Consider the following 27,017-nt stretch of genomic DNA (forward strand, 5'->3'; position numbering starts at 1 on the left):
TTATGATGAAAGGATGCACTGTATGGAAAAAAAACTAATACATAAACTAGAAAAATTTGGGGCTACTGTGGCTCAGTTGGTAGAGCGGGTCGGCTGATGATCAAAGGGTTGGAGGTTCGATCCCCGCCCTGCCACCTGTGTCATGGTTGTTGTGTCCTTGGGCAAGACACTTCACCCACCTTGCCTCGTGTGAATGTCGATAGTTAGCCTGCTATCGGTGTATGAATTTGTGTGTGAATGGTAACGTGTAAATGGGAACAGGTCTCCCTTGCAAAAGAGTCTTCGGACTCAATGGGATATACCTGTATAAATAAAGGTTAAAAAAAAATTAAAAAAAATGTTGAGTAAATATGAACCAGTTTCAGAGATACTGGCACAATGTATAGAACAATTATACTAAAGAAATAATACAAATACATTAATAAAATTATGTCAACTCACAATGCACTACCAAATACAGGAAATTATTAAGTTATTTAAATTAAACTTTAAGAAAGATCAGACTCTGGCTGTAATTGAATTACAATGTTAACTCACCGGTCTGGGTGTTCAGTCTTATAGATAGCTCCTTCTTACCTGCACTAAGCTTCTGAGACTGTCTGGGTTTCCCCTCCTCCTGTCTTCACAGAATTGTATACAGTTCAACTAACCCTTGCATGAATTTTCCACTCGTGAGAAAGAAGTGCCATTTGCAGTGTAGGTGTACCACGATGAATCTTGCTCCTCAGCTCAATAGAGCTTTGGTTCATATATAGGCCAACAGACCGCATTTACTTTAGATATTAAAGTGACAGCGGTATATTCATTTGTCTTATCGCATATCCCCTCTAAAGATAAGATACCACACTTTTCACGGGTCCAGGCGCAGGAAATGTGTCTCATAAATAACATTTAATAAAAATAAATAATACAGTTTTAATAAACCATTCCCTGCTTGATCTTTTTTTTTCCCAAAAAAAAAAAATATAATCTTTATTTCAATAAAATTAAAGAAACAACAGTACATTTGATATGGATATCACTTTTTCCTGCTTGAGTTTTTATGATACTGTAGGTACTTTATTTACATAATTACACTTTCCCTCGTACATATGTACATTTTACAGTTCACTTTGATAATTTCCTCTTGATAAGTTCTGCTTTATCCACATTATTCTTCAGTGTCCTCATGCCAGTGAATGTTTGTTCATTGACTGATTCAGGCAATCCCAGGATGGCCCCCTTGATCTTCATATCAAATGTGAACTAGCTTAGTTATGTCTTTGGCCAAAGCATCATCCAAGTTTTCTGGATTTTTAGTACAAGCTGTGCATGGTGCAATTATTGACCTCTTACTCTCAGAAATGTGCTTCTTTAGAAGATTCATTATTAGAAGCTAAAGGGAAAATGAACTTGTTAAGGTACATTTATACTAAGAGCATTGTTGTTTGCACCTGTGCTGTAACCTTGACCCGGAGCTTGTACCTCAGGGATTCTCTAGAATACATTATAGCATCCCAACAGCTGGCATATCCCATCCCCATTACCCAATCATATTTTTTTTGATTGATTGATTCAATTTATTTCAGACATATCAACAATCAACATATCTATATATATATATATAAATACAAATATTCATACAATATGATGCACCATATTTACCCTTTAAATATATATATATACATACTGTATATACAATATATACAATTTTTTACATTTATTTTTTATTTTTTTCATAGGTTAAGAAGGGCAGTTTTCTCAGGGTACACAGCCCTCTTGCCCCTCACTGGCATATGATATCTCATCTCCTTCCAAAACCTTGTGGAAGGGGAGAGGGAGGGCGAGAACTGTGTGTCATTTCCACCGTTCTCCTCCTTCATACATGTCCTCCACCTTTGTTTTGTCCTCAAGTTCTTCCACCAACACACAGCACCCTGCTTCTTCCTCAGGTGACGCACTGACTCTGGGAAGAGAGCCATCTGAGCTGGGGTGATCTCTTCTAACTCAACCAGAAGCACCTGTAAAGCAGCGCTCAAATTAGAATCAGGGTTGACTTTGAGCACGTGACAACAAACTAAGAATCACTGAAATGGAACTAAAGACATTTGAACTGCATTGATAAAACCATCACTGAATCATCCCACATGGTTCTCTTTTTTTTCTGGCAACTTTTGGGCAGATCAAACTGACAGAACTGTATCTATGATCTACGTATATATTGTATGTCCATCTAAAGTTGTTGGCTGACCTGTTGGTGAGATTGTCATATCAAGGAAGCCAATAGTCAATAGGGATACTGCTGTTATTTCAATTTATCAGAAACATATTTAATCAGTAAAGCTGGGGTGGAGAATTTGGGGAGAAAATAGCAGTTGGGATAGAGATTTGAATCCAAATACCTCAACTGCTCCACTTGTTCTCTTTGGTCCCTCTCTATGGTCCCTCCCTGACACGCTCTACACCAACAACGTCGGTGCCAAAGTGAATGGACAGCCCCAACAGCCAATAAGAACAGAGGATCGGATTTCTTTCTTTTTTTTTCTTTTTTAGAATCGGAGCCTCGCTCTGATTGGTCAAAGTGTACCGCTCATGTTAATTTTGACCAATCAGAAATCACATACCCCAGCTTTAATACAAACAAACAGTTAGGTAAAGAATAAATCAGACTCTGTATAAGCATATACCCAATATTTAATTAATGCATATTGCTGCTGGAATGGTAGTGTGTTGAAACCATAAAGTAAATGTAATGCTGCTTGTAAAAAAAAATCATTTATAACTCCACATTAGTTCTGCAGCTGCAAGCATTTGGTATTTTGTAGAGATACAATTTAATCTTGTTTCCTCACCTTGAGAGATCCTTCCAGCAGTGTTCTGTGCATTGCTGCCACACACTCCAACTGCTGCCTTTCGTCTGAATATACTTCTTCACTTCCATCAAAACTCATGTTGTTACTGCTGTCTGTGGTCTTTATTTCACTGGTATCGCTGATATCATTACTCTTAGAGATGTTGTTATTATTGTTACTAGTGCTGCTTGAGTGTCTTTTGCTGATGAAAGTGGAGGCGGTGTAGAGCAGAAGGAGGCGGCGACTGGCCTGTATGTTCTCTTCCACTGAGTCCACAACGGCTGCAGGGAGGAAACAGAGTAGGAGCCATAGTGAAGTTTATAATTATTTACAGAATTAAAGACTAAATGCCAATATCAGCCAAATAGCAACTCTTCATTCTTACTTTTAATATTTCAAAGGCTTATCAGAGTTACAGTAAAAAAAAACAGATGGTCTTTATCTCGTCAGTAGATTTTTGTCACCACTGTATCTGGGGCCAGTAATGCAATGCTGTCTCCACCGTGTAGGTGACTTACCTTTCCCAGGAAGGCAGTCACGGCCTGCTATGAAGAGTTTGTAGCCACAGGCCTTTTCCAACACTTGAGGCAGTGTGTGAAATGCAAAGTCCTCTGCTTCCTTGCTGTATCCGATGGCAGAGGGCTGTGGGTATGCCACATAGGCATCATAGAGCTTTCCATCCAAATCTGACACAGGAAACAAAGAAGATCTTATTAAGGCTATTTTCAGTGGTGGTTGCTCCCCAGACAAAAAAGGCATTAAACCTCAGGATCTGAAATACAGGTCTCAAGTTATTCTAGAAAAAAGTATGAAGTCAATAAGTCTACGTGTGTACAGTGGTTTATTCTCATTCTCAAGTACAGAGATGCAACTCTTTCATGGTCATTTAAAAAAACTATTTATAAAAAAGTATTTGTTGTGACAAACTATCAATCTGATATAGGCAGACAGCTGACATACATTTAAATATATTGAGTCAGTGTTGACCTCATACTTAAATGGCACAAGTCCTAACAAATGGGACTTTATCCTTGAGGTGTGGCCAAAATACACGTAATAAACATTTTAATGCAAGACCATTTGCTTTTTCTTTGGATTATCTGCCCACATTGTCTTGGTTAATTAACCAAGAGTGAAATGCAGACTTTTTCTTTACTATCCTCATAACCTTAAAGTCAGATTTTGAAGACTTCATACCAATGCTCTTTAGTCAAAATATGAAAGTCCTGACTGTTAAAATCTTTACTCTTGCAAAATCAACAGATGACATTTCATCAGAAATACTGCAGGCAGTCTTGTGGTTAGTGTGTTTCCTTTTTGTTACTGTTGACACATTCAGTCAGGTATAATGTAGAGCTTAGAATCATTGTCTGTTGCAAGGTCATAGCATCACAGTGGGTTTTTCCATCTTGGATTGTAGTCGGTTTACTATAAGGGTTTTTTCTTTGTGAGCTGACATTATCAATTCATTGCATACAGTATATAATAAAGAACACCCTACAAATTACCTTTATCTGTATAGAAGACTGGAAATGCTCTCCTGTACCACAGCACAATGTCAAATTTAAAACGGTAGTAGATGATGACACTGGTAATAAAGAGAACCATCACACCACCAAGCAGGAATCCAATGTGAAGCATGAAGTTAGGATCTGTAGAGATGAATATCAGACATACAAGACATAACATTTTAGGCTGTGATTCCACTGTGTTCAGTGAACTGGGTGGTACTGTGTTATGTGATGGTCACTCAATAATTCTAAATCTAAGTTATTACAGCTCTGGCTGTTCAATTGGTTAAGCTGCCTGACTCTCCAGACACATGAATAGCATATAAACAATGTATATTTCAGATCGTTTGTGAAAATTATATACCGTCTTCTTTTTTACAGCCATTTTACAGTGGTGTCTTTTACTATGGTCATGGGTCTGTGGTCGTCTTCGATTATACACAACTTTGTATTTACCATGAATTTGCCTCAACTGTGACTGACTATTGAAGGTGAAGGTAAAGTGTAAACGTACACCCTCTACTGGTCATTTTTGTAACAGACAAAAATTTAAAAGTTAAATCATTAATACAATGTTTAAAGCAAACATGCCCAAATTCAGTGGTTACAACTTCTCAGATATTAACATGCGTTGGTTTTCTTAGCCTTCTATGATATAAAACAAAGTGTCTAAGGATTTTTAGGATAATACAAACAATATAAGGTTTCAATTTGGTCTTTTGTCTGGACTATTGAATTTCCATTAATCTGTGTTTTTACCTGTTGGAAGCAGAGTAAAATATCGCTGAGGTAAACCCCTCTCACTGTATGCTTTACAAGTGTAGTTGAGGTGGAAATCCTCTTCCCTTAGTTCAGAAATCATCAGCAGTCTCTCCAACCATACACCTTTAATAGGAACATCCTGGTGCCACAAACTATTTGAAAGAGGGGGATGACAAAAAAGGTCATGCAAAAAAACGAGTTTAAAAAAACGATATAGATAAATAGGAAACTAGCTCAAAATGATCAACTTTTCAGTCTACCATGCATGCTACCATGGGAAAATTCTAAAATATCAAGGGAGAGATCCTTTTCACTTTATTAAAGAAGATAAAAATCTCTGTTCAAACTAAATTTAACATGCTATAATTCTGCAATTTTAATGTGATTTTAGTAGATTTCATAAACATTCATATTTTTCATACACCAAAAGCAGTAGGGCAAACAAAAAAGATAAAAGCAAAGGGTGCTGACCGTTGCTTTGAAGTGTAGACACGATCAGAAGGGTCGGTATTGAGAATAAAATTGTCTCTCACCAACCAAACTATATCAATCCAGGGATTCCCAACACAAGGTACAAACACCAGGCACTCCTTGCTGAAATTGGAGCCTTAACATGCAGAAACAATAACATAAATTATACTAAATACAATTGCATCTGTCAACATATTTTTTAGAACATTTTGCAGACAGGGACTCACCTATAGGTGCCTTGATTATTTCATTTGCTGGTTCACGCACTTGTGGTGCCAAAGAGTACTCCTCTGAAAAGACAGACCCAATTAAATACAGTAACAGAGGTTCAGGTTGTCTAATCATGCACATATACTGTCAATAAACAGTAGCTCTCTTTGCAGTTTCTCTGTTGTTAAGGGTCATGGGAATGATTTCCAACTCTAGTCAGCCTGCTGTTATCTTTGCTGTAACTTTTGTGTTTCTCACTAGTTATTGCTTGTGATGTTGGTGATTTAGAAAATTGAAGGATATTCCACTGTGGGAAATACATGTTGTAGACAAGCAACATGAAGTCATTTATGTAGTCACATCCAAGTTCTTATCTTTGTTCTCACCTTTGACCTGTGCATCGATGGTTTCTGAAACAGATCCTGTAATACCACCGAGAGTGAAGGTCAAGGTACAGGTGTAAAAGTTTTTATTTTGAGGTTCCACTTTGTCAATCTTCAATTTGGTTTTACCCCTGTAGGTATACCTGTCAGTCCCATCTACTATGGGGTCACAGCCCTTTATGAGGATAGGAAACATTAAAGTCAGCCTTTTTGACAATGATAATGCTTACAATTACGCTCACGTTAATAAATATTTTATATCAGTTCTGAAAAACAATTTCGCATAACTCACTCTGTACCACTTGATGGAGGAAGTGATGTTGTAGCTGTCCAGCTTAATTATATAGTCTTTAAGAGGGCAGAACAGGTTGTCTGTCACTCCATTTGTAAGTGTTTGACCAACCCTCCTTGGCCTTCCACATTCTCCAACAACTGGTAGATCCACTACCAGCTTGGTGGACTGCATGTAACACCAAGAGGGAGTCCTGTTGAACATTTGAGAGATTTTTGTTCACTGTCACACAAAGAAACCCTTGCCAATATTTTCACTAATTCAAAGTAAATTTGAACATGCACTTCATGAAACTCCTCAAAGCACATTTTAAAACTTCTGTGAAAGACAGCAGAAACTGTATAAATATTTTGTTTTTTAATAATCTGAGAAAAGATATTTAAACTTTTCTGTTCACTGCCTTGCTCAAGCGCATCCCGGCAGCTCCTGTTGAAATGTATATTTTCTTCTAATTCCACCGTACCTCAGGATGCTCACATATTCCCCATCATCGTCCAGTGTTATGTTAAGAAACCATAGAGTTTCCCTTTGCACCAGGATTCGACCGGTCTGGTTGTTAATTTCTCGCCCCGTCTTTGAGTCGTACCAAGTGATGTTGTAAGGGACACTTGTGTAGTTGAAGACATCTGGAGACACCAGGGTGCTATTCAGCATAGCCATATTCCCAGGAACAGAGAAAACCCTGCCAAACTGGAGCCTGTAGTTGGTACAGTTCTCTGCAACACATACAATGGACAACAGTTTTATCATTTATTCAGCAATTCAACGAGGATACCCATTTTTCACCAACGCGAACCAGGTTTCAGTTCCGGGCTGGTTTCTAGAGCCGGTTCACAGCTGGTTCAACTTGTCAGTCTTAGTCTGCAGCAAACCTTTTCTTATTGTTGGATGATCTTTTAGAGGATTTAATTATTCCACAATGTCTTTCTCAGTCACACCTGGTTGTTACACAGTACAATTACTCAGGTTCACTTCACCAACTATTTGTAGAGCAGCTAGAACAGTCCTCCCAGAAAGGTCTGTGCTCCAAAAGAATATAAACAAATAAAACTTCATTGGTAATGTACTTTTTTAGCAACAAAACTTTTCTGAGCCTGATTTCTGCTTTATGGAGTTTCCCAACTTTGTAGGTTGTTCACCTTCTAATACCATGGCCATGACTGTTAAGAATTTTAGCCAGTAACCATCCTTCTGCTTAGAAGCCTGCTTCATGGACTTCAGACTGAATTGAACTTAACCAAATAAGCTCCACAGTGCGATTACAACATCAGCCTGACAGTCTTGCATTTCCTATCAATAGCTGGAAATCAGTCTCTATCAGAAACTTTAAGATAGACAATGACTACACAAGTTTCTGCAGTTACACCACTGGCCACAACAGGGAGACAAACTACTTTGTTACGGACTGTAGTCAGGTGCTATGTATGCACATAAATATAAATATAAATAGAAGATATTTAATTATTTATTTATTATAGTATTTATTTAGCTTACCCTGTACCAATCCTGTATAGATCCCATCCAGGCAGAGATAAAACAGAAGGCCTCCCACTGTTGAACTCAGGCCCATTGCTGAAAAACACAGAAAATAGAGTTAGAAAAACCTTATATGACAAGCCAGGATGAAGTTACTACTAGGGAAAAAGCTACAACAACAACCTGGAATCGTGACAAACAGCTAATAACTTACTGGAAATCTTCTGTCCAGCAGTGACATTGACAGGTCATAAGAGGCTTCAAAAACCGAGCGATAGTCAGCAAAATTACTTTCCTTTCCCCTTTAGGACAAACTTTAAAGTGTCTAACATTTCTTGAAGTATAGCTGCCTCTTCATCGCTTTGCATTTCTCTTCTACTCTCTTCAAACATCCCTGTACCTCTCTCTCCCAAACATTCTGGTCTTTAGTAGTCAGTTGTGTGGAAACTTCTGACGAAATGCTGCGTAACGCTTTGGAACTGGAAAGAGGCCCAGCATTCCTGAAACACTGCTCAACGCCAGTCTCAGCCTTGCTTGTTAATTTATTATTAAGCTGGTTTGGTTTGAATAACAGTCCTAAACATGACAATTTCCAGGTAGAGTTCCATAGCTGGAACCAGCAATAGTGTGCCTCTTTAAAACAAATCAAATGTGTAGCCACTAGTTGTTTTGTTTAATGAGTAACTGAATAATGTACTAGTTGTTTCAATACCAATGAAATATAACAAACAAAAACTAAATTAAAGCATTTGAGACTGTATGGGCCTAGAAATATCAAAAAATGAATAATCCATGACAAATTAAACAGTATTCAAATGACTCTCAAATTAAATTGAAAGTTGCATGTTGTTGCAGATTATTTTAGTTCACATAACCCCTGTGTCTGGAAGTGGTTACGGGATCCTGAGTCTTAGGAGCACTTAGCCAGCATAGTTTTACTCTCGGACAAGCCTGGACCGGCAGAGAGGAGCGTGGGAAGAACTCAGCCATTTCCGCACGTGGTACAGCCAGAGATGTGGGAGTAATACCCCAGACGCTGAGTTGAACTGAACTGACTGAGTCACATGGAGGAGAGATACATGTTGCTGGTTGGTTCTATAAGAGGTTTAGCATGGATTCTGACAGTGTTGTGTGTTTTTTCTTTTATTTACCAAGGGTTTGATGACAATTACGTATTTTGTTAGTTCATTTTACTTTCAATGTAGTCAGTACCATGCTTACAACCTTTATAAAAAATACTGTATACCAGTTGTGGCTACGAGTAGCCTGTCATTTTTTATATTTCCTTTATTTTATTTTACAGCCCTTTATCTTAACTTTACATCCACATATTACCAGTAACCTACTCTGCATATTACTGTCAAGTTGAGTCAATTTACCTTATATTGCCCAGTGGGCTTTACAATCTGTAAAACATACAGCACCTTTTTTAGCCACACGATTCCAACTGCAGATAAAAGTTCATGGAAATTTGGCTTCCTGGCAGGACGCTGTTAAAACAAAAAAGGTGAAGAGGTTGCACTGCCATGATTCTAGTGTTGATCTAGGGCTTTTTTGTTTTATAGTGAAGTCTGCTTCTTTAACATAAACACTGACATTGCTATTTGAATATGAGGATAATTGCAATTGTGTGAAGTTTAAGTACCATGTTCTTTTTTAAGAGTTAAGTTATATTATTGTAAGAAGACAAGGCCATCACATCAAGGACGGATATCCTCTGTCAGCTTGTAGTTGGCTGTTTCCACATTTCAAAGGTGTGTCTGTCAGTTACTGAAGGCCAGACTGGACCTATTTTAACCCCAGACACAAGACTGCCTATATCCTCAGAGACCACAATTGATAGTGCATTCAAAAAAGTATTTTCCAACTTGTTAATTCAGAACTTTCCAATTCTATCAGTTGCTGATGCTGTGTTACAAAACATAATATAAATGTAATGACCAATGCTTCTATCCTCTGCAGAGAGAGGAAGCCTAAGTAGGAAGGTAAGACTGCCAAATCTAAATTGTATGTTTCTTAAAGATTCAACTGATGCACATTTTAGATAGTCTGCCAATCATCTCCAACACAATATTTTTGGTTTTTAAAATACAGTTTATAATTATGGATTCATTTGGTGTAGTGATATGTTGTTAACCCAGAAAGGCCTAACTAACTGAACACATGTTTGCAATGTTTGAACTCATTGTAAAAAAAACTGACATAAAAGAACAAGTGTCCATTTAGCTCTGTTTGCCTTCAGTTAAGTGGTAGTTGGGTGCATTGGCTTACAAATCTGCTCAGTCGTGCGAACTTTGTCCATCTGTTTGTGGGACAGTGGTTGCAACACAACCCGAGGAGTAACTACAGATCCAAGGTTGTGATAACATCAACATCTAGAATGGTTGATTAACAACATGGAGTCAATGTTTTAAATGTCAACCGCATGTTATATTGGTAATTAAATATATACGTTAAGAACATTTCACTGTTGCTTTTACTGTCACTGTAGAATTTAATCCAATGTAATAAGTATGAAAACAAAAACTGCAAATTTGAAGCAAACTAATGGTACAGCAATGCAAAGTAAAAACTCGCTAATCCTCACAATTTAAAGTAAACTGGCAAGTGGGAAGCAACAATAGCAGTGATTTGGTCTTAATGGTTGAATGCAGCCCACTGAGCTTCTACTCGGGTATGAGTCATCATATACAAACAAATTCCAATCATGATTCACTGACAAGACAAACATGACCCTCGCTGTCCTGAACATTTCATCCTAAACAAGTGACAAAACAACACAAAATTATCAGGAGGCAAACAAGCCAAAAAAGACATTTTGGCAGTATAGTTTGTGAAAACGTAATAATGTAATGTAATAAATGTTGAACTTAAGTGCTGCAATGTTATTTATTATTAATAAAAATACTAATTTAGGTCTGCTGTTTTGTAAAGAAATGGTCCATTACAAACTGGAGACTTATAAAAACAAATTCTAATCATTAATCTTAATCACAAAGATATTCGTATTATATATAAAATATCTTCCCTCCAAATTCTTTTGTCAATTAACTCTTTAATACTAAAATGAGCCTTGCTAACCTAAAATTTGACAAAGTTCAACTACAGTATGAGATGCTTTTGGGAAATGGGGGCCAATTTCCACTATGTTGGTGCAATGTATGTTCTAAGAGTGATGGAGAAGTGCCAAGCTAAGCAAAAAGCAGGTTTTTTTCTCAAGTGGAAGAGGATGTGATCCTAAATAATGATGGAGAATAGAAACCCCGTTCTGACATTTAGGTCTAAAGCAGTAAAACAGCATTATCAGGCTGGGATTCTTCCTATCGATGAAAGGACACTAGTTGGCCATTAGAAGCACACTGCATCTGATTCTCATAGTTTGCCTCTAGACTAGTATATTTTTAACCATGTCTGAGAAGATAACTTTTAAATAAAAGACCCACTTTTAAAAAGCACCGGAAATGTTAGCAGCAAGACACAGCGATACATATTACTCTGTTTGATTGATTAGGAATAAAACAACATGGGAATCTAATATAAATGACAAATTGCAGCCCCTAAATTAGAAAAGGGGAAACAGAGCTCAGATATATAGTTGGAAATATCCTCCAACAAGTAATTGTGCAAAGGTAGGTGCAGCAGCACACTGTACTGTGCAGTGGGCTGTTTTTACAACTCAATAGGCTGTATAAAGTAACATCAATAAGTTTAGAAAAGCAGATGCAGTGACAGAATTAGGTAATTCTAATTCTTGTGCAATAATTTAGTAATCAATAAAACCCACAGGTACCAAAGTCTAACAAACACAGTGTGCTTATATTTATTTTCATTTCAAAGCTTGTAAAATGTAATTACTTATTTCTGGGTAATCATGGGTGCCTTGCTCCAATGTGCAGGATGTATAAAATGCAATTATAACATGCTGTGTACACTATTGTAGTAAAGAAACATTGCACATTTCCCATAGTAAAACAGGAGGAAAAGCCACATGTTTTATACAGATCTTTGACATAAAGAGTGCAGACCAACATTGAACAACAAAATACACCCAAATGAATCCCTCCATTAAATTAAATTGGAAGATATGGATTTTGTGTAATAATTGATTTCAACGCCAAGCCACTGATTTAAGGTACATTTATAATGGTTCTGCAGGATAAGGGCTATCAGTAATGCTATAACTTTTCTCCCTCTCATAAACACTACATATTTCATTAACATACACATCTGTCACATCTGTACATTGCACATATTCTTTATACTTCATACTTCACTCTAACACAATAATTGTATTGTGATTTCTTTCTTTTCTGTATCTAGGTGTTGACTTTTCAGTACTTAATCTTATTTTTTAGTTATTGTTTACACCACACCAAGGCAAATTTCCTTTATGTGAAAACTTACTTAGCAATTAACCTTTTTTCTGATACTGATTCTATATATAAAAATCAGATCAAATCAAATCAAATTGGAAAATCCTTCAGTGTCCTTATATAGGCAAAAGTGTGCATAATATATTGACTCACCTCAGGGGAAGCGAAACAGAGGCACTGAATAGACAGGAGGTATGTAATTCTCTACACAACACAGCAGAGCAAACGCAGGAACCCTCACACATCTGACCCTTACGCAAAGAGTGGAGTCTTGACCATGCAGCTCAGCCAATGACTCAACAGCTGTACCCGACCTCCATGGAACTAGAGGGAGAGGGAGGGAGATTGTTTAGATGCACCTCTCAACTCATTTTCTGTCTGACCAAGCACAGTTCTTCCAAAAAAACGATGTAAAAGGGGGCGCTCGTGGTGTAGTGATCATCAATAAAAGCCAAAATAATAGTCTTAAAAAAAAACAATGTAAAAGCAAAATGCAATCTTCAGCCAAACCTGGGCTTTACCGTTGGATGGAGGAATCAAGAAGACTAGTTAAAACGAGTTGAAAGTTTCTCCTAACACTGTCAGCTTCACAACAAACTACAGCAATTTGGGATTTACATTACGCTTTAGTGAAGGTAGCGTTTTTGGGGATGAATAATGCATACTTAAATAATTCATGTGTGTTTGTGTGTTTGGCGTGGAAATCTTAACTTATAACATGTTTTTAATTTTATTTTAAATAAATCTCCAGGGAGCCTTCACTTCTAATGAGGCGTAGATATCTGCTCGTAGGCTTTGTAAGTTAAATATTCGGACAAATATTTGGAAGTGGAAAATACGATGTAATTGAAAACATGACATAGTTTATACTGTAAAGTTCTGTTATTCCACCTTTCCATTCCACCCCTGAGAAACATCTGAAGCTTAAAGCTGGGGTGGAGAATTTGGGGAGAAAATAGCAGTTGGGATAGAGATTTGAACAGTTGACAGTCCCAACAGCCAATAAGAACAGAGAATCATTTTTTTTTTCTTTTTTAGAATCGGAGCCTCGCTCTGATTCGTCAAAGTGTACCGCTCATGTTAATTTTGACCAATCAGAAACCACATACCCCACCTTTAAGTACCAGAAATCCTGACACATTGAGTGTGCTCTGAAGAAATAGAAAAAACATGGTTTGGTTGACATTGCACTCAATATTGATCTTGAACTGAACAGAGTGCAGTTGTGGAGTAGGCAGTCCTGTAGTGACGTCACAGAGAGTTTGAGCATACACAGTATTACAATTGTCCCTCGATTAGTTAATGTTCTTCAAGACAGAGCACTCACCCGCCTGAAGTGTTTTATAGTCCTCCCGTAAAGGCAACAGCCCCCTCAGGTCACATGAAAATCCTGTAAAAACATCTTCTTAAAAAAACCTAAAAGCTAACCTCGGACGTGTCTTCTCCAGCGTGGCTTCTGCTTTTGTTGAGAACTTCGGCACATGTTGCAATTTCCTTTTTCAGGGATCTTATGAAAGCCATTGTGTGTCCTAACGTGTTGAGCAATAACTGGGAGGAGAGCAGCCTGGATCATGCTGTTAAGATGATTCATACGCAGCTTCTCTTACACAGCACTTGATAACATTTGCTTTTTTGAAGGCATTCTAGGCAGGCAGCATTTTCTGCTTTGTTCTTGTTTTTAGGACAAGAACAAAGTATAGAGTTAAGCAAAGACACCCCACCACACATTGCAGTGGGCATATGAGATCATTGATTATGGGATTATGTTTGTATTTTTAAAGGAAATTGCTACATAGTAGGCCTTTTAAAGGACACAATTCACATTTCAATAGTACCACTTAAAATACTGTTCTTTCAGATTTCTGCCGTTCTTCAACCCTATATTTTGGTGTCATTGTGGGCTCAGTTTGAAATTGTTCCGCAGAGACCTCTTGTGGTTGTGAGGAATAATGAAAAGCAACCAAGATAAAAAATTAAATAAAAATCTCTTTGCCGTATAAAAATATGGATGGATGCGTTGCTGCGTTGTTTGTCTGGGCCTCTGTGGTACTCTGGTTATTTTTTTTTTGCATTGAACCTTTTTGCACTGTGTATAAATGATAAAGTTAGTATGTTATGTTAAATTACATCATATAACAAAACTATCGGGTTTCTTCCCTTCAACCCTTTAAGTCTCAGAGGAGAACAGAACAATGTCCTCGTCCTTCCTGAGTGCTTTAACAATGGCTGTTGCTCTTCAATAACATTAAATAGATGGGAGCACATTTAATATGAAACTCACAGTTGGAAGAGTATTAACAGTAGATACTGTAGGGACCAATGTATTTACAAATGTAACTTTTGGTCACACTGTACACATGTACATTTTACAGTTACATTTGATAATTTAGTTTCATCAATCCTTTTCACATTTTCTTCAGTGCTGGCTTAAAGTGTGCACCGCCAGGGGAGAATGTAAGTTAATGCACTCATGCAGGCAAACTCAGAATGGCCCCAGCCACTGTTATGATCTTCACATCAAGTGTAAGCTAGCTATGTTAGTATTTTAGCGAATCCCTTTAAGTCTCAGTGGAGAACAGAACAATGTTAGTTGTCCTTAAACGATGTCTGTTAAATAACATTAAATAGATGGCAGCATATTTAATATGAAGCTCACAGTTTGCTGCTTGGGTTCAGAATATATCATAGGTAGGCTACATAGGTATTTGCAAATTTACACTTTTGGTCATAATACTGTACATAATATATTTCACAGCAACATTTGATAATGTGTTTTGATCAGTCCTTTGTTCACATTATTCTTCAACGTCCACATGCCAGTGAATGTCAGTTCACAGACACAGTAATGATCTGTACATCAAGTGTGAGCTAGCTTCGTTGTTTCTTTGAGCAAAGCATCTCACATTTTTTTCTGGATTAGTAATTCAGCCTTTAGTTCATGCTGTCCATGGTACTATTGTGGACCTTTTACTTATGTGCTTCTAAGTTACACTATTAGAAGCAACATGAAAACTGTACTTGTCCATATTAATTTGTAGTAAGGGCACGTTTTGATGCACCTATGCTGTAACCTTGAATCGAAGCATGTGCCGCAACGCGTGTGCCGCAATGTAGTATTTCTGTAATGTCTTTGTTTGAGGTGATTCTGTAGCATACACATTAGCAATGAAAAACAGCTATGTTTTGGTCCAGTAGTTGACACAAACAAATACCACAGCCTCATTATAGGTTCAGAAGGGCAGTTTTCTCAGGGTACACAGCCCTCTTGCCCCTCACTGGCATATGATACCTCATCTCCTTCCAAAACCTTGTGGAAGGGGAGAGGGAGGGCGAGAACTGTGTGTCATTTCCACCTTTCTCCTCCTTCATACATGTCCTCCACCTTTGTTTTGTCCTCAAGTTCTTCCACCAACACACAGCACCCTGCTTCTTCCTCAGGTGACGCACTGATTCTGGGAAGAGAGCCATCTGAGCTGGGGTGATCTCTTCTAACTCAACCAGAAGCACCTGTAAAGCAGCGCTCAAATTAGAATCAGGGTTGACTTTGAGCACGTGACAACAAACTAAGAATCACTGAAATTAAACTAAAGACATTTGAACTACATTGATATGTTAATCTCGTTTCCTCACCTTGAGAGATCCTTCCAGCAGTGTTCTGTGCATTGCTGCCACACACTCCAACTGCTGCCTTTCGTCTGAATATACTTCTTCACTTCCATCAAAACTCATGTTGTTACTGCTGTCTGTGGTCTTTATTTCACTGGTATTGCTGATATCATTACTCTTAGAGATGTGGTTATTATTGTTACTAGTGCTGCTTGAGTGTCTTTGGCTGATGAAAGTGGAGGCGGTGTAGAGCAGAAGGAGGCGGCGACTGGCCTGTATGTTCTCTTCCACTGAGTCCACAATGGCTGCAGGGAGGAAACGTAGAAAGACGTAGTCAACTCAAGTTAGGAAAACACAAGCATTATAATTGGTCAGCTCAATGTAGCTACACAGAAAGTGATCATTAGTACCTTTGTAGTACTATCATTTTGACCAGTGGTTCTTGACGTGTTGTTCTGGTTCCCCCAATGGTGAATCCAGGATTCATTTTAGTGGGGTTCAATATGAGAACCAGGACAATTAAACAGAAAAACACATTTCACAAAACATTGGACTTACCTTTTAATCTTTCTCGGGTAATTTATGTGATTTTTTAATATTACTGGAAAAGGCAACATCACTCTCTTGTTGTCTCGTTCTTCTGATATGTTGTATATTGTTTTATTTTTTTTACAATATTGTAAATTCACTTTTTAAAACCAGCCTGTAGACATATAAGAACTGTTCAAATATACGCTGCTTTTTTCTGAGGGGATAGAAGTCAAATAGATTGGAAGGCGCTCATGGTGTATCGGCTAAAGTGTCGTAATGTAACAGTCCGTCTGTATATGAACTTCCATTAGAAACTTACAGTAGTACAAAAAAAACAGATAGTCTTTTTCTCGACTGTGCACACATGTGTATCTGGGGCTAGTAATGCAATGCTGTCCCCACCATGTAGTGGTGACTTACCCTTCCCAGGAAGGCAGTCCCGGCCTGCTATGAAGAGTTTGTAGCCGCAGGCCTTTTCCAACACATGAGGCAGTGTATGAAGGGCAAACTCCTCCGCTTCCTTGCTGTATCCGATGGCAGAGGGCTGTGGGTATGCCACATAGGCATCATAGAGCTTCCCATCCAAATCTGACACAGGGAAAACAATAATAATTAGGGGCATTGTCAGTAGGATTCTTTGGCTCAGTTGTAGGTAATGATAAGAATCAGCTTTATTGGCCAAGTATGTATACACAAACATGGAGATTTGACTGCAGTTGGATATATTGGACTTTTCTTCTTGAGATGTGGCCAAATCCATTCTAGATGAGACTTCACTAAAAAGTTCAAATTAACATTTTATTTAACTGCAATATAGGGATGAATTACTCAGTGCTCTTTTTTTGTGCGACTTATGCACTTCTTTCCCAACATTTCAAATGGCCTCGGCAAGACAGGGATTTCCGTTACGGTTTATCTGTTAATCTGTTAAAGCATGGAGGTTTTCCTTTGTTGTGTTAAACACAGAATTAATTTCTTTCATCCCTAACTTCATAACCTTCATTTTGAATGCATTTTGCTAGTTGCTTTAGACAAAATGTTAACAGTCCTGCATGTTAAAAAGTGTTTCTGTTGCATAATAAGCAGATGACATTACAGCATCCTGCAGAAATACTGTAGGCATACTTTCCCCCCTTGTTTTTTCTTACTGTGGACACCTGGGTTCATAGTATTGTATTGGTGAGTGTTGTGAACAGTCAGTTCATGATTGTTTGTGAAACCAATGACGAGTGTTCAGAGGACAAATTGACAAGAATCATAGTTCAGTTCAACATTGTTCTAAAGTTTAATGAAGCACACAGGAGATTAAATGGTCAAATAACTATACAGGAACTAGCTGATAAAATGTAAAGGTTTGTCACAAAAAAACAGGGTGAGCTCGGAAATGAAAGAGATGCTATGAACACGATTTAATGACAGAGAAAGAGGCTATGTTCAAGGTATGATCAGAATAAATTTCACAACAATGAGCTAACGTTATCATTATGTTGTATACTGTATAAAATCAAGAACACATAATTACACACTTGATGTTAAATAGTACCTGTTTCTGTATAGAAGTCTGGAAAAACTCTCCTGTACCACAGCACAATGTCAACCTTAAAACGGTAGTAGATGATGACACTGGTAATAAAGAGAACCATCACACCACCAAGCAGGAATCCAATGTGAAGCATGTAGTTAGGATCTGTAGGGATGAATATCAGACATATCAGACATAAAACTTCACCAAGAGTTTGCCTCTAATATAATTGTCTTTTTTTTGATTTGGTAGGGAAGTGTCAACCTTAACTCTGTGCTGGTGTTTTTCGTACCAGGCAACACTTGTAGAAATATTAAATTATTAAAGTAATTTGTAAAACAAAAATTAGATCACCTTTTCAAATGTGAATTTGGTTTATAATATGGTTTTCTTAGTATTCTATGATGGTTTGTTAATTAAGGATTTGTTGAACAAATAATGTGCCGATGTGTTTTTTTTGGGTATAGACTTTTCTTTTGGCTGGCTTACTCTCTTTACCTGTTGGAAGCAAAGTAAAATATCCCCGAGGATTTCCCCGGTCACTGGACACTTCACAAGTGTAGTTGGTATGGAAATCCTCATCCCTCAGCTCAGAAATCGTCAGCAGTCTCTCCAACCATACACCTCTAATAGGAACATCCTCGCGCCACCTACTGTTGAGAACAGACAGATCAGAGAAAGGAGACGTTATGCATCGTTATCTATCTTTTTTACCTTATTTAGTGCTTATGTTCAAGTATTATTCTACATTTTATCTGAAAGGGTTACTTTAAATATCAAAATCACTGACTATCATGATCAGGTCTGCACATCTTCACAGCCTTGTGGCCTCTTTAAGATAATCATTTCACAAAGCATTCATGCTGCGATGGGAAATTCTTCACTAGGCTACTTTAAAATATGGCAGTGATAATTATTTGTGCAGATAAGGTAATCACAGTGATTTCTGCAATACTTATGCATATAACAAGAAATCTGTGAAATATGTCTTTGAGTTTTTGTAACACAGGCACCTGATATAAACTTTCATATTTTTTTTACTTGTCATGCCCCAAAAGCAGCAGGTAAAACGAAACAAATAAAAAGGAAAGGTAAGGGTGCTGCTGACCGTTTTGAAATGGAGACACGATCAGAAGGGTCGATAGACCAATCGATAGTAATCGAGGGCTTCATCCCAACACACGGTACAAACACCAGGCACCGCATGCTGAAACTGGAGCCTAAACATGCAAAAAAAGCAAACAAAACAATTTTATCTTATTCTATAAAACTAAATATAAGGTTAAAGGTGCGCCCCCCACACCAAACGCGTTACGTGCGCACAAGTTTTTCAAAACAGCCCAACAAACAGCAGATGTATGTTATCAATGTAAAACAGCATTGTTTCTGCAAACATGTTTGTTTTTCGACACAATGTAAATATCTTTCTGAACAAAGCCTTGAATCAGTTTCAATAATACATTTCAACTGGAGCACAACATATTTCTTAGGGACTCACCTATCTCTTTCTTGATTATTTCATTTGCTGGTTCACGCACTTGTGGAGCCAAACAGTACTTCTCTGAAAAGACAGACTAAATTAAATACAGTAACAGAGGTTCAGGTTGTCTAATCATGCACATATACTGTCCATAAACAGTAGCTCTCTTTGCAGTTTCTCTGTTGTTAAGGGTCATGGGAATGATTTCCACCTCTTGTCAGCCTGCTGTAACCTTTGTTGTAGCTTTTGTGTTTCTCACTAGTTATGGCTTGTAATGTGGGTGATTTTAGAAATCATTGTGAAGTGTATTCAACTGTTGGACACACATTTGTGGACAAACAGCAGAAAGCCTCTCAAAAGCACACTCAAGTTCTTATCGTTGTTCTCACCTATGACCTGTGCATCGATGGTTTCTGAAACAGATCCTGTAATACCACCGAGAGTGAAGGTCAAAGTACAGGTGTATGAGCTGTTATCTTGAGGTTCCACCCCGTCAATATGCAGTTTGGTTTCATCCTTGTAGGTATACCTTTCTGTCCCATCCACTATGGGGTCACAGCCCTTTATGAGGAAAGAAAACATCAGTCAGCCTTTTTGAAAAAATATACCAATTGATATCTCGACTTTGCCTGGGAAAGAAATAAGACTTTCTCTACTATCAGGAACAACTCATACTATACTTGCAATGTTATATTTCACTAAGTTAGATGAACAAACAAAAAAATAAAAAGTTGTTAACAAAAGTAAATTGTATTCCTTTGTATTCAACAGAATAGCTAGGTAGTAAGAATGAGTAGGGATGACCACCATGCTGAAACGAGAAAAGAAAAGACAACCAACTGTAGAAAGTCAAACTTGAGTTAATTTTTCAACAAAAATAGAGCTCGTTGAAGCAGTGCCACTATGCCTTAGAAAAATTCACAAGTATTAATTACGTATAATAGTAAAATGGCTTTTTCATAGTTGTTTAACAATGTTGTATCTCATTTTTAATGAATAAAGTGAAACGTTTTGCTTAATTCAAGATTCTTTAAAACTGTCTTCTCTGAAATAAATGATGGTTCTGTGAATTGTCTATGGGCACTAACTAACCCAATTTCAGGCAAACCGACAGACCCCAGATTGTTTTGTCTGTATAGTTCTGGCCCAGCAGAACTACTCAACAACACCTTGAGTAAACGTAATAGGTGAATTAATGTTTGATATCATTGCTCAGCAAGACCTAAAACTCACTTTGTACCACTTAATGGAGAAGTTGATGATGTAACTATCCAGTTTTTTGATATAGTCGGTCAGAGGGCAGGACAGGATGTCAGATATTCCTTTTGAAAGTTGTTGAGAAGCCTTCCTTGGTTTCCCACACTCTCCGGCAACGGGTGAGTCCACTGTCAGTTTGGTGGACTGCATGTAGCACCGAAGGGGAGTCCTGTAAGCGAGAAAATAAGTTTGAATTTTGAATTTTCTGTTCCTGTTTGACGTACCTACCTCAAATATTCATTGTATTGTGTATACATTTTCAATTTTCTACTGAAGCCACCAAACACTGTACCTCACGATGCTCACATATTCCCCATCGTCATCCTGTGTTACGTTGAGAAACCACAGAGTCTCCGCATGAAGCAGTATTTGTCCAGTCTGGTTGCTCATCTCGTGTCCCATCTTTGAGTCGTACCAGGTGATGTTGTAAGGGACACTTGTGTAGTTGAAGACGTCTGGAGACACCAGGGTGCTATTCAGCATAGCAATATCCCCGGGAACAGAGAAAACAAACTGGACCTTGCTGTGTGTACAGTTCTCTGCAACAAATACATAAATGACAACAGATTTATAATTTATTCAGCCAATCAATGTTGATTGAGCTCCAAACAAACCTGTCAACATCAAATGTGGGATTTTGCTGCAATATAATTTATAGCATATTTAATCACAAACTCAATGTGCTTTACCTAACTTTAAAGTGATGCGGGAGAAATAACCTCTTCAAGATTATGGTCTATACTTTTAAACATACTATCTTTATTTGGTCTCAGACATATTTTTACTTTCATGGATTAGGGCAATAATATTAATCCTTAGAATACTGTAAATGTTAGTAAGCAAAAAATGTTTGCTTCTTCTTTGGACTTTCTTTTCTGGCCTGCGACCAGCAGCTCAGGCATTTGGAGCTAGCCAGAGGACATCAACTGATTTCCAGTAGATTTCCATGCTGATAGTTTTTTTTTTCAAGACAGAAGAAGCTAAAAGTATCAGTCAGTCTAGTTTTGTTCTGTCATACACCTCTTAGAAAACTTCTGATTTATTTTTTTACACCATAATAAAGTATATGATCTAAATCTTTAGACATTTTAGTAATGATGCCATAGTTAAATATATCTGAAAGTCTGAACAGTAACTTTGAAAAGTTCAGTGTCTTGCTCTGTAAGAATCGGGGCGGGTAACCTCAAATGACCACTGTGATCTTATCAAAATCTGTTTGAGATATATGGTGACTGAAATAAACGTTGATGGTTGGTCAAGTTCTAGTCACAGCGGAACAGTCTGGCAGTCTTTGATCCTCCCCCAAGAATTGTCAGACATCAGTGTGAGACTGGCCATGAGGGGGCAGCACAATGCTTTTGTACTGAAGGTAGGCTATATCTTAGACTCAGACCTAGCACAAATATATGGAATTTAAAGAGAGACCAGAGCTCTAGTAGAAGATAATTATTTGAGAAAGCAGTGCAACTCACCCTTTTCGAATCCTGTACAGATCCCATATAATCCAAGGAAAAACAGAAGGCTTCCGAGAGTTGAACACAGGCCCATTGCTGAAAAAAAACATGTAAAAACAAGAGTTAGATGACAAATCAGGTTGAAAACGCTAATGTCAAAAAGTTACAATAATAGCCAAAAATCAAACAATTTACTGAAAAACTGAAAAAAATATTATTTATCTTCGTCTCTCTGCTTGTCCCCTCCCCTCTCTCCCCCTTCCTCTATCTCTTTCCCTGACACATACTGTTTACTGCAGTTGCTGTTGTTGTTGTTGAGTAAATTATTTGGAAACCTCTGACCTTCGTGACATCCTTTGGTACTGGAATGAGGCCTAGCATTCCTTGACACAATATCAAAATATTTTTTAGAAATGTATTTATATGAAGATGGTCTCTTGGGGCAAACATTAAAAACCAGATGCTTGGGGGGAAATAGACCAGAAAACGCTTTGTAGAGTCTGTGCTGTCTGTGCAGAAAACCACCTTTACAAGAAAACGGTAGCGGCAAAATACATGGAACTGATGCGGTGAAAAGACGTGTGTGTAAACCGCAGAATCTTTATCTCTCCATCTTGCTACAGGAAAACGAACTGCTGCATTCACATAGATGGAAATAAAGATGTTTATATGGAGGTGCACTGGCGGTTTAGAAGGGTTTGTTGAATGTGATGTTCTGCAAGTGCTGTGGTTTGACTCTCACCACCAGCTTTTGCAGCTCACAACTTTTAGATCCCTGTCTTCTTTTTACTGTCAAGACAGATTTGCCCCAAAAGTTGTAATCTAAGGGCACAGGGTTTTTGGTTGGAAGTTTTTCTTCATTCAAATTGACTTGCCTTGAGAAAACGGTTGAATACAATGTTGCCTTGTGAACAGCGAAAAATTACCAGCCGATGGAATTAGTAGTTTAGCTTTTGAATTAATGCTGAAATCACAAGTAATTTTTTAGGTGTCACGATTATACTTTTGATTTGGTCAACCAATGCCCTGTGTTGTCAAGTCAGAATTATGTTAAAGAGGCTAAATGTAGCTGGAACCAGCCAATTCTTGCCTATTAAACAACTTTTCACTGTTTATGCAGGGCAACACTTCAACATTTTAAGTGCTATTTTTTTTGTTGACTGTGTATTATTATTTTATTTTTTTACCATTGTAAGTATTTATAACCTCCATTACATTACATTGTCTTTACTAATGCCTGCATTGTTAGAGGTATGTTGTTTAAGATACTGATAATAACACATTAATAGATTCAAGAGACTAAAGGCCTATCAGACTCCAAAACACTACAGCGATATTACTAAGACATTTTGGCAGCAATCATTGTAATCAATATAACAAGCTGCTGTTGGATAGTCCTATCAAAATGATGCCAGTGACATAGGCTAATAAAAAGTAATGAGTGCATGCACATTTTTTATGGGCCAATGCAGTGTGTTACTTGATGACATTGGATGTCTGCCCCTCAGTGAGGACACCCCAGATATAATGTTGGAAATATGATTTAAATAGTAGTTTGTATCATCAGTTTTCTCTTGGACTAAGTAGGTTGAAGCAAATTTGGACAACGAGTTAAACGAGTTACCCTTCCTACAGCAGAAAACGAGAAAACGACTAGTGTGATGAGTGATGACTGTTTTGTTTTGTTTTTAGTTTGAGTAGGGGGGTGTGCGATATGCATCGTCTAAGATAATATATTATTTGTTGTGTGTAGTTACAATATCGAATAGGCTACATCGCTCATTGTTGAAAAAACAAACAAAACACTGCGAGTGAAGGGACGACCGGGCAGGCAATACATTTTTAGTATAAGCTGACATTATCTGAGGGAGTTTGCAGTGAAGACAGAGGAGATGGACAGAAAGAAAAAGAGAGCGAGAGAGGTAGAGAAAGCTTTATTTTAGAGTTTTGTTTTTAACTCACCGATCTCTACATCTGTCGGCACGAGTCCGTGAGCTCACAGGCGTTCAGCGAAAGTGAAACTAGGCTACTAGCCGGACCGGATCGGGCTGTTTTTTAAGGAGGGTAAGCATTCATATACAGTAGCCTCAGCTCTGTCGATATAAAAATAATAACTGTTACTGAACACAATTAATGTGTTGCGTGACTTGATCAGTTGAGTATTGTTGTCAATATCGCACACCCCAGTTTGAAGTGAAACAATTAAACATGTCTGTCCATTGTGGTTTTGTGGTGAGATGCTACCTACTGACATTTATATATAGGCCTAGGCCCTATGCATTTACTACCATTTTTTTTCCTGTTGTTAATGGTGCTGATCCCGTATGACCAGTAGTCCTATCACTGACAGATGTAGGCTACTGTAAAGACAGTATACAATATGAAGCAATTTTTAATGATGTGAAACACTTTTGTCAACAATAAGTTTAGTTCACTGACCTGTCAAAACTAATTCAACTATTTAACAAACTGCTTAATAATAAGTAAAGTGTAGGCTACTAAGTTTAGAGTAGGCCTAGTGGTTAACAGTATGTCCTCCTTCTAATGCTTGTGATAGCTAATCCAACTTTAGCTTTGAATTAGGTCATCGATGAAACCCATTGGTATCAAAATACAGCGTGGCAAACCTTTATTTTCCGTTCACACTCTCTCAGAAAATGTGGTCACTTCTGAGAGCATGAGCCACATGAATTCGATGTAGGCTTCACTACCTGTCCTGCGGCTTAGCATGTAGGATGTGAAAAAATAAATGTAGTGTAGTGAACCATGGGCTGTGATCAGAGAGTGAGCCACAGAGTGGTTGTTAATTAGGTAATTAGGATGATGCGATGCAGCTGAAGGGAGTGGGTTTGGGAAGAAGGAGGTTAGAAAAAGGCCAGACAGATGACAATCAGTGTTGTTGGGGAGCGGACTGGATGTTACAGGGCTTGTGCCCAACCAAGACCAATTCTAAGCCGAATGCACTCGGGCCTGGGGGGTGGTGCCGTTCGCATGCCGCTAGGGTTGCCGGCGGTGAAGATAGCAATAGAGTTAGGGAGAGGTTCCAGTATTGAGGGCGAGTTACTGATAGGGTGGGGATCATTTAGGAGTGCTCAAGCCGCTCTCCAATTTGTGTAGAGGCTCTCCTCCTGCTGTTTGTGGAGCTGCCTCGCTGCGTTGGACCGGAGCCGTGCACGTCAGCCAATCCGGGCCAGCGCCAAAGCCCAGACCCCGAGGGGGGGAGGGGGAGGTCTCAACTCCTGGGAGAGTTAAGTAGCTTTTAGATATAGATATATATTTTTGTATTGTGTGTTTATAGCTTTGTTAATTAATTGTATTTTAATTAGACGCGGCAGTACAGGGGACCTAGTGGGGGAAATAGTAGGGGTAACGACTCGTCCAGTGCGCACAGGGGGGCTCTGACGCCACGGGTTGCCGTGTAGTGGGTTGCAGTGCAGGTTTGATGTGCAGTGCCCTAAGGGGTTTGGTGTGGCTGCATAGCAGCATTTGTGTGCCGTGCCCTGTTGCTGGGGGTTTGTGTGGGTGGCTGCATAGCAGCATTTGTGTGCCGTGCCCTGTTGCTGGGGGTTTGTGTGGGTGGCTAATGCCCTTAATGCCCGAGAAGTGTCACCAGAAAAGAGGGTCTAACCTAAAGGCTCTTCCACATGTGTTCCCGTCCCGTGTCTCCTACATGTTGTTCAATAAAGATAATTGATTGGTATTCTTCAGTGTCCTCCTCGTTTTGTTTCCTTTCATAACTGTTGAGGTGCTCTCTATCTCCTCTAACCCAGAGGCAAGGTTTATTACAGTAGCTTATAAAGTGCTCTTAACACTTTTGTAGAAAACATTTGCATAGCTTTAACAGTCAAAACAATTGCAGAAAGGGAATCTGCATGTTTTGTTTAACATATTTGACTTGAAGAGCGCACACAGAGCAACTGCCCAAAATGTTTTGGATTTGTGTTTTCTTCTTTTTGAAATTTCAATTCAAGGCCAACGATTTTAGGTAAATTTGTGAGAAAATGTGTCTCCTTTTGTGGTTAAAACACTTCTGTGTGTTCTTTGAAGCTTGAGTTGCCTTCATATTTCTAATAAGGTAAGTAAGGTAGCTAGCTTTATTTGGGACAGATGGTTGTATTTGCCTTCCGTAGCTCAGTTTGCAAAAATAAGAAATTGTGAAGAAGCTAAAGTGTGTCTTCAGCAAAAGTAATTACAATATATTGACTTACCTTGGAGAAGGTCAAACTAAGAAACCGAAGTGATGGAGGAAGGATGAAATTGATTAAATATTATAGCAGAGGAAACCTCACCGACCAAACAGCTCAGCAAATGACTGAACAGTTCAGTCCACCCCCTGTATGGGACGAAAGAAGAGGATGAAGAATGGGTGGGGATTGCACCTTTTTCAACCTGTGTTCACCTTCCTTTGCTATTCACCACAATGCTTAACCATCAGCAAAACCTTCCCCTATACCTTATCAAAATAATCAACAGTAACAACATGATTGAAAAAAAAGTTGATTCATTACAACAATTTCATTTAAATAAAGATCATAACCACGTTTGTAAAAACAAAAAAAGACAAGTATTTTTATAGGATATGACTGCCTGTGTGTTTTTCATTTTCTTTCTCAACCACTAAAAGAAAATATTGCTATGGAATTCAAAGTAACAAAGATTTCGATGACCTTTTGTGAAAGTTGTATGAAAATGTTGCTTTTATTTCAGAAAATTCTATAATAATGCAAATTACCTACACGTTATCTGACCGACCATTTGATATGACTGCACTCTCAACATTTCAACAACTTATGGAACCAAAACACTAAACTGGAGCATTACATTTACAGGGACCCATTTTAGGTTCCGATCATTTAAA

The 27,017-nt window shown here is 38.1% G+C and overlaps 2 protein-coding genes across 8 annotated transcripts; both read right to left on the reverse strand.

The window, feature by feature from the left end:
* Window positions 1-1,007: 1,007 nt before the first annotated feature.
* On the reverse strand, window positions 1,008-13,807 carry LOC307258372 (interleukin-1 receptor type 1-like). 5 transcript variants are annotated; one of them, XM_080037889.1, is made up of 14 exons: window positions 13,637-13,807; window positions 12,463-12,633; window positions 9,361-9,426; window positions 7,955-8,032; window positions 6,924-7,176; window positions 6,461-6,653; window positions 6,172-6,343; window positions 5,803-5,865; window positions 5,576-5,711; window positions 5,102-5,256; window positions 4,340-4,483; window positions 3,350-3,517; window positions 2,832-3,112; window positions 1,008-2,000 (listed from the first exon to the last, which is right to left on the reverse strand). In XM_080037889.1, the coding sequence occupies exons 4-14, from the start codon at window positions 8,028-8,030 to the stop codon at window positions 1,716-1,718; spliced, it is 1,926 nt and encodes a 641-aa protein (XP_079894015.1). In that variant the 5' UTR covers window positions 8,031-8,032; window positions 9,361-9,426; window positions 12,463-12,633; window positions 13,637-13,807; the 3' UTR covers window positions 1,008-1,715. The 5 variants fall into 5 exon arrangements, with proteins under 5 accessions (XP_079894015.1, XP_079894017.1, XP_079894018.1 ...); XM_080037891.1 differs by lacking the exon at window positions 9,361-9,426 and having other exon boundaries at window positions 12,566-12,633; XM_080037892.1 differs by lacking the exon at window positions 9,361-9,426 and having other exon boundaries at window positions 7,047-7,176.
* Window positions 13,808-14,669: 862 nt separating this feature from the next.
* Window positions 14,670-26,479, reverse strand: LOC307258373 (interleukin-1 receptor type 1-like). Of its 3 annotated transcripts, none has more exons than XM_080037894.1 (12): window positions 26,368-26,479; window positions 22,178-22,255; window positions 20,998-21,244; window positions 20,682-20,874; window positions 19,838-20,009; window positions 19,467-19,529; window positions 19,077-19,188; window positions 18,467-18,621; window positions 17,990-18,133; window positions 16,867-17,034; window positions 15,940-16,220; window positions 14,670-15,816 (listed from the first exon to the last, which is right to left on the reverse strand). In XM_080037894.1, exons 2-12 carry the CDS (start codon window positions 22,251-22,253, stop codon window positions 15,532-15,534), a joined length of 1,896 nt encoding a protein of 631 aa, XP_079894020.1. In that variant the 5' UTR covers window positions 22,254-22,255; window positions 26,368-26,479; the 3' UTR covers window positions 14,670-15,531. The 3 variants fall into 3 exon arrangements, with proteins under 3 accessions (XP_079894020.1, XP_079894021.1, XP_079894019.1); XM_080037895.1 differs by lacking the exon at window positions 26,368-26,479 and adding an exon at window positions 24,122-24,175 and having other exon boundaries at window positions 18,467-18,618; XM_080037893.1 differs by lacking the exon at window positions 26,368-26,479 and adding an exon at window positions 24,122-24,175.
* Between the last annotated feature and the right edge of the window lie 538 nt (window positions 26,480-27,017).

This window comes from Ammodytes marinus (assembly GCF_949987685.1).
Source record: "Ammodytes marinus genome assembly, chromosome: 12".
NCBI lineage: Eukaryota > Metazoa > Chordata > Actinopteri > Uranoscopiformes > Ammodytidae > Ammodytes > Ammodytes marinus.

Bases quoted from the DNA above. Each gene is read 5' to 3' on its own strand.
- LOC307258372 (XM_080037891.1), bottom strand. From the start codon at position 8,030: ATGGGCCTGAGTTCAACAGTGGGAGGCCTTCTGTTTTATCTCTGCCTG. The intron at 6,344-6,460 runs GTGAGTTATGCG...ATCCTCATAAAG, and splicing joins CCTCCATCAAGTGGTACAGA to GGCTGTGACCCCATAGTAGA. The intron at 5,257-5,575 runs GTCAGCACCCTT...TCTTTCAAATAG, and splicing joins GTCTACACTTCAAAGCAACG to TTTGTGGCACCAGGATGTTC.
- LOC307258373 (XM_080037894.1), bottom strand. From the start codon at position 22,253: ATGGGCCTGTGTTCAACTCTCGGAAGCCTTCTGTTTTTCCTTGGATTA. The intron at 19,530-19,837 runs GTGAGAACAACG...CTGTCTTTTCAG, and splicing joins CATCGATGCACAGGTCATAG to AGAAGTACTGTTTGGCTCCA. The intron at 17,035-17,989 runs GTACTATTTAAC...TCCCTGTGTCAG, and splicing joins AGACTTCTATACAGAAACAG to ATTTGGATGGGAAGCTCTAT.